Genomic DNA, 5,545 nt, shown 5'->3' with positions numbered 1-5,545 from the left:
GGGTCTGACAGCAAACACACCCCCCGGGTCGCAGCGTTCTTGGGCACAAACTGTGAAGACCCAGACACTGCAGATCTTCCTTGGCACGTGCAGAGAGCCCTTTTCCCTAGCCAGATCCCAGTCTGGAAGAGATGCCAGCAGGATCAGAGCATGATCCCTTGCTGAAGCCCTTGTCCCAGAACAGGGAACTTGTAACAGAGGCCTGGGGGCAAGGCTGATGAAGATCTTGCGAGACCACTTTCACGTCAGCCCTGGAACAGCTACATTTGCTACGCTCAGAGCTGTGCCCCCACCGATCACCCTCCCTTAGTCTCAAACCAGGTCTGGCCCCAGCAGGACTTTACAGGGTATCAGCAAATACATCCCAAGCAGTGAGCCTGGCTTATCAGCCCAGCCTAAGGACCATAAGCGCAGGAATGGGGTCCTGGGCCGTCGCTGGGGAGGAACGGCAAGGAAGGCAACACTGGAAGAGATGCTCATGTCACGCTGCAAGGCTGAGCCCGGCAGCAGCTCCATGCAGTTGTGGAGGAGGAAAGATAAGCTTGGAGGGAACTTCTGAGATGCTGTCCTGAGCTGCTGGGAGCATCTGTGTGCAAAACACGTCTCTCAGAAAACCAGTACAATGGTTATACACCTCAAGAGCAGCAAAAACTGGACTACACAGCCTCAAACCTCAAATTACAGTTGACCTAACAAGCATCGCTGCGACGCTTTTGGGCTCTCTCCAACCTAAACCCCGAAGGCTGCTCCTGGGGATGTTCAGAGAGGTGGGGACAGTGTTGGTGTGCATGTGGCGAAGGGGCATGTCATGGCCTCTGTTCTGTCTTGGCAGCAAACTCCGGTTCCCTGAGAACCCAGGCGCATCTCAAGTTGATTATCGCTAACCTGGCAGCCTCATAGCTCTGTTTTTAATACGAGTGCTCTCCAACCAACAAGGCATGCTACTATGCCTTGGCTCTCCAAGAGCAATACCCTAGCAGCTTCAGCCATGGCTTTCTCTCCGTTCACCTCACCACAGCCTGTTTCCAAGCGTCTGCCAGCAGAGAGCTCTCTGCAATCACATCTGTGCTTCGGCAGGACTCACACAGGACTTCCAAGTGAGCGAAACGGCTGCACGGCTCTGACTCACCGAGGGCAGTCAGTCTGTGGAGTTCACGCAGACATCACCCCCATCTCCTCAAGAGCTTGTCTGTCTCTGTCCAAAGCTCAAAATTGTCCCAGGGCCCACGTATCCTCCCTCTCCCCACTATGGGAACCACAAAACAAGGACAACAAGTTGATCAAGCTCTTGAGGTACTGGGCATAAGAGTCAGAAAAGCTCCTCGTGCAGTCCTGGCTGCAGCTCCGTGCCTAAAGCTGCAATCGCATCACCAGCTGGTTTTTTGCCACTTGCTGGGGGAGTTTTACCACAGGCCCAGATCTGAACGCGACACCCTTTACCTTGAACACCGCTGTAACATGCGGACTCCGAGATACAGGCCCTGTAACTGTGCTGAGGACACACGATTTTCCACGACAGCGTCCCTCCAAGGACAGCCTGAGCCACGTCACTGACTGAGGAAAGGGACAACGCCGTTCCCATACTTGTGTAAATCCTCCTGTCCTTTCATACCCAGAGATGCCTCATCTCTAGAGCTCTGGCTATTGAACGAGAGGACAGCAGACAGGAGGGTGTCCCCGTTTTCATCCTGCTCTTCATCCTCATGCCTTTGGCAGCCTCCAGCCGCAGGGCTCTGTGCAAGGTGACCCAGGCTAACCCCTTCCAGCCCCTTCATCCACAGGAAAACTAATTAGTAAGAAAACGCTGCGGAAACACATTCCCAGTGTCATCTGCAGCACACACTGATTGAAATGGAAGCCTGAGACACCCCGTTTGCCACCGTTAAGAAATCCAGCCTTTATAAGCAGGGACTGGGGAAATCCCATCTTATCCGGATGCAGGAGCTTTTCCTATTGTTTTAGGAAACATGAGGCGAATTGGCGTGAAAACTGTTGGAATCCTCTGACTTCCCCATTCCTCCGAGCCATTCCCAGCTTCCCCTCCCTCCATTTTAATTGATGAATCAGCAAAAAAGGACTCAGGAATCAATGTTGCAAAAAATACAACTTCACTAACTCCACAAGCAGCCATGCATGGGGCAAAACTTACTCAGCAGGACAATGTACAAAATAAGTCACACAGAGATACCTAAAAATCTGCCTCCGTTTGTGAGAACTAGAAGAAAAGCCTTCTTTGGAGATTCTGTCGGTTAACATCAGAGAAAAGCATCATTATAGAGTCATGCAGTCCTCCACAGAGAAAGCCAGGGAGAGAAACAGAGTCTGCTAAACGGTACTAACCTGCTGTCAGTGAGATATCCATTCTGTCCAGTCTGGAAGCACAGAAAAGACGATGGGAAGGAAAGAAAGGGGAGACTTAGTAACTTTAAAAGCAACCAACTCATTCGATTTCAACACAAAGAGGCACGAAGCCCTGACAGACAGGGTCTGTGCTGTGTAGCAGCCGTGCAGGTACTCAGAAGCCTTGCTGAACCTTCTGCACATCAGTCCCATCTGGATCCCCACCCAGGCCCATTAGGAACCTTTCCTGAGACCTGCGACCTGGAGATCTCTCAAGAGTTTGCAAACCTGAGTCCTCCACTCCCCAATTCATTGCTCTAAGGCAGCTCCGTCAGCGAAACAATCAAGGCCAGACACACAAGGGTCCTTATTTGCTAAATGCAGGCACAATTATGAGAGCCATGAAAAAAAGGCAGAGGGCTCCAGGCCAGCCCGGCCCACCCTGTAACAGTCATCCCCACCTCTGGAAGTCAGATGCAAAGCACCTGCTCAGCCCACGAATACGGAGCAAGGGTACGTGTGTGCCGGCCCAGTGTCGTGCTAACGTGGGACAGCAGCTGCTCCAGCTCGGGACTATCGGCAGAGCTGCTGACGAACACACACGGGTGGCTTTGGGTCGGTGTGTGTAAGGCAAATGGCTGGAGAGTTATCAGCTGAAGCCTGGTGACTTGACCAGGGACTCAGCACAGCGGATGCCTTAACATCCTCCTTGTGCAGGCACACGGCAATTCCCGTTAGGACACCTGAAAGGCTTTTCCCCCAGGATGCTCAAAAGCAGCAGGCAAGGAGCTGGACTTTGAACATGATCCACGGCAGATGGGCTCTTGGAATCATCCCTGACTCCATCAATTTGCCACTTGGCACAGCGTGGAGAGCTGCCTCCAGCTGGCAGCGCGCTGCTCAGCGCAGCAGAGCACAGCAGCCTCCCTGAGCCAGACATGAGCGAGGAACACAGCTCGGGCTTAAAGGAGTTCACATAGGGAGCTCAAGGAAGCGATAACCAAGTCGGACTCTGTAAGAATGTGAAGCCCAGACTGATCCTGTAAAGGCACTGAGCCCTGCCTGATATTCCAAGGGCAGCCTTGCTTGGTCAGGAGGTCAAGGCTGCAGCATCGGAGAGAAGCTGGGGGAGACAGCTGCTGCTCCTTTCAGGTTCATCAATTGACTTGCCCGTCATCCCAGAAACGCCACTGCAGAAGTTTATAACCTTGCTGAGCGACAAGGAGCAAAACTGCCTCCTCTCTAAGTCCCCACCCATCTATTGCCCCCTGAAACAGGCAATTTAGGGAAGGAGCAGACTGGGGAGTGGTGTGTCTCCTCTATCTCAGTGTCTCCAACCTCTCTGTTGGGAGCTGGAATTTAATGGTAGGGAACAAGAATACTGGGAAATTTGCAGAAAAGGCAATGATGAGACCTGACCTCTTATTATATGCAAGGACACCTTCTGCCACAAAGTTCCCGGGGGGTACCTGGAAAGGGAGGCATCCAAGCTTACCTCTCGTGCAAATATCCGCTCCCTGACCCGCTGATACTCTTCCTCTCGCTCTTCTATTGATTTGCTCCTTCTCCCATCCTGCAAGGGGAGTCTGATCTGAAGGGACAAACACATCTCAGCACATCAGCAGTTGCCAATGGGAGCAGAGGGCGGAGTCAGCTGCTGGTATTTTACTAGCGGTGTAAGTGGATGTGGATTACGGACTGTGTGTGCGGTGCCTGGATGGAGTGACACAGCCTCTGCCTTTGGACCTACCTTCTCCACACCTATGTCTAGGGATGAACCTCTCGGAGGTCTCAGTGAACTCCACCTCCCGGACCAAGCACAACCACTCTGCCTGAACTCTGCCTGATTCAGAAAGGACAGATCAGGAATATCACCACGTGCTTCTGAAAGTCTGTTCCCAGGGGTCAAAAGCTAAACATCACTCTTTGGGGCATGCAGCAACGCAGCCAACTCCCGCTCAGGCATGGATTCTGTGCTCTGTGGGGAGCTGCATCACCTGCAGAGTGCCACCACGAGGAAAACAGAAACTGATCCTGACTGCAATGGTGAGCTCCCCGTCCTGATGACTTAAGTTCAGAGACACGACCCAAAGGAAGGGATAATGGTACGCCAGGGCCATGTGAAGATGGGAGCTATGAGAGCAAAGAGCACGAGATCCCTGGTGAAGAGGTCTCCTGCCTCCTGCCCTGTTTCTGACGTTCAAGATTCCGTCTGACACAGGCTGAACAAGCCAGCTACGCGCTACCGGTGTGGTGCCACCTGTGACAGCCTGAACGCAGCCAGAGATTCAGCAGGGTTTTTAGTTCAGATGACTGGCAGTGCTGCTGAGCTCAAAGCGTTTCATTTTGCCTGCGGTTTCCTTCCAGCGACACGGGGAGGTCCTGATGACTTTGCAGCTTGACTCGCTGCAAGCCCCCAGGGAGGGCTGAGAGAAATGCTTGGCGACACCCAGCTCCGGGGCACTTCCAAGGAAACCTTAGCAAAAGGCTTCACCTTAAAGCCTGGCCCAGCCACCAGACGATATTTGGGGTACAGAAAAATACGCCACACAGATTCCACACAAAGCCTTCATGCATTTCCACAGGCTTTTGTAAAGCGTTCATGATATACCTAGGTGCTGCTGCTCAGGTGGAATAGAAGCTTCTATTAAAGAAAGTTACTGCAGGAAACCCAAGAGAAATCGAGTTGTTCTCATTTTAGAAAAGTTGGGTTTGACTTTCACAAAGTATGCAGATACCCCATTGCCACCCCTCACCTGATTATCATCTCGGTCCATGCTGGTATCATCTCGTTTTAGGATAAATCTCTGTGGGAACTCTGCACTCTTCTCATCTCTGATGTGCTCAGAGAACCTCTGCTCTGGGCTGCAGGAAGAACCAGTCCTTGTTAAAAGGGCAAAAATAGACATCGAACTGTCTTCATAAAACCACTGCTTTGCAGGGAGCGAGGACGTGTGGAAAGATGTTTGGTTCTGCTAAATCTCTCCTCTCTCTGATGGCAACAAGAGCTCCTCTGCCTCGTTGGCAGAGCTAAAGAGAGCTAGAAAGGGTTTGCAAATATATATGCTGAGGACTGAAAGTGAAAGACTCTTCTCTTGGGACTCGCCCTTCTTACAGAGGCAAAAAAACACAGTGTGGAATCCATCCTGCTCTGGAGCATGCTAGGGCTGGGAAGGGAAGGGAAGGGAAGGGAAGGGAAGGGAAG

The 5,545-nt window shown here is 52.1% G+C and overlaps 1 protein-coding gene across 1 annotated transcript in view; it reads right to left on the bottom strand.

Annotated features, from left to right (window-relative positions):
* The window catches only part of R3HDM2 (R3H domain containing 2), a gene marked incomplete at its 3' end in the record, with an annotated part of 20,180 nt that overhangs the window by 8,841 nt on the left and 5,794 nt on the right, over positions 1 to 5,545 (bottom strand). The window contains exons 8-11 of the mRNA XM_009870573.1: positions 5,097 to 5,205; positions 3,836 to 3,931; positions 2,341 to 2,372; positions 2,189 to 2,242 (exon numbers count right to left, since the gene is read on the bottom strand). Coding sequence (XP_009868875.1) covers positions 2,189 to 2,242; positions 2,341 to 2,372; positions 3,836 to 3,931; positions 5,097 to 5,205 — 291 coding nt within the window. The remainder of the gene's footprint in view (positions 1 to 2,188; positions 2,243 to 2,340; positions 2,373 to 3,835; positions 3,932 to 5,096; positions 5,206 to 5,545) is intronic.

Source organism: Apaloderma vittatum, unplaced genomic scaffold, assembly GCF_000703405.1.
Source record: "Apaloderma vittatum isolate BGI_N311 unplaced genomic scaffold, ASM70340v1 scaffold26575, whole genome shotgun sequence".
Classification (NCBI taxonomy): Eukaryota; Metazoa; Chordata; class Aves; order Trogoniformes; family Trogonidae; genus Apaloderma; species Apaloderma vittatum.
This window is presented reverse-complemented; position numbering and strand designations above follow the sequence as displayed.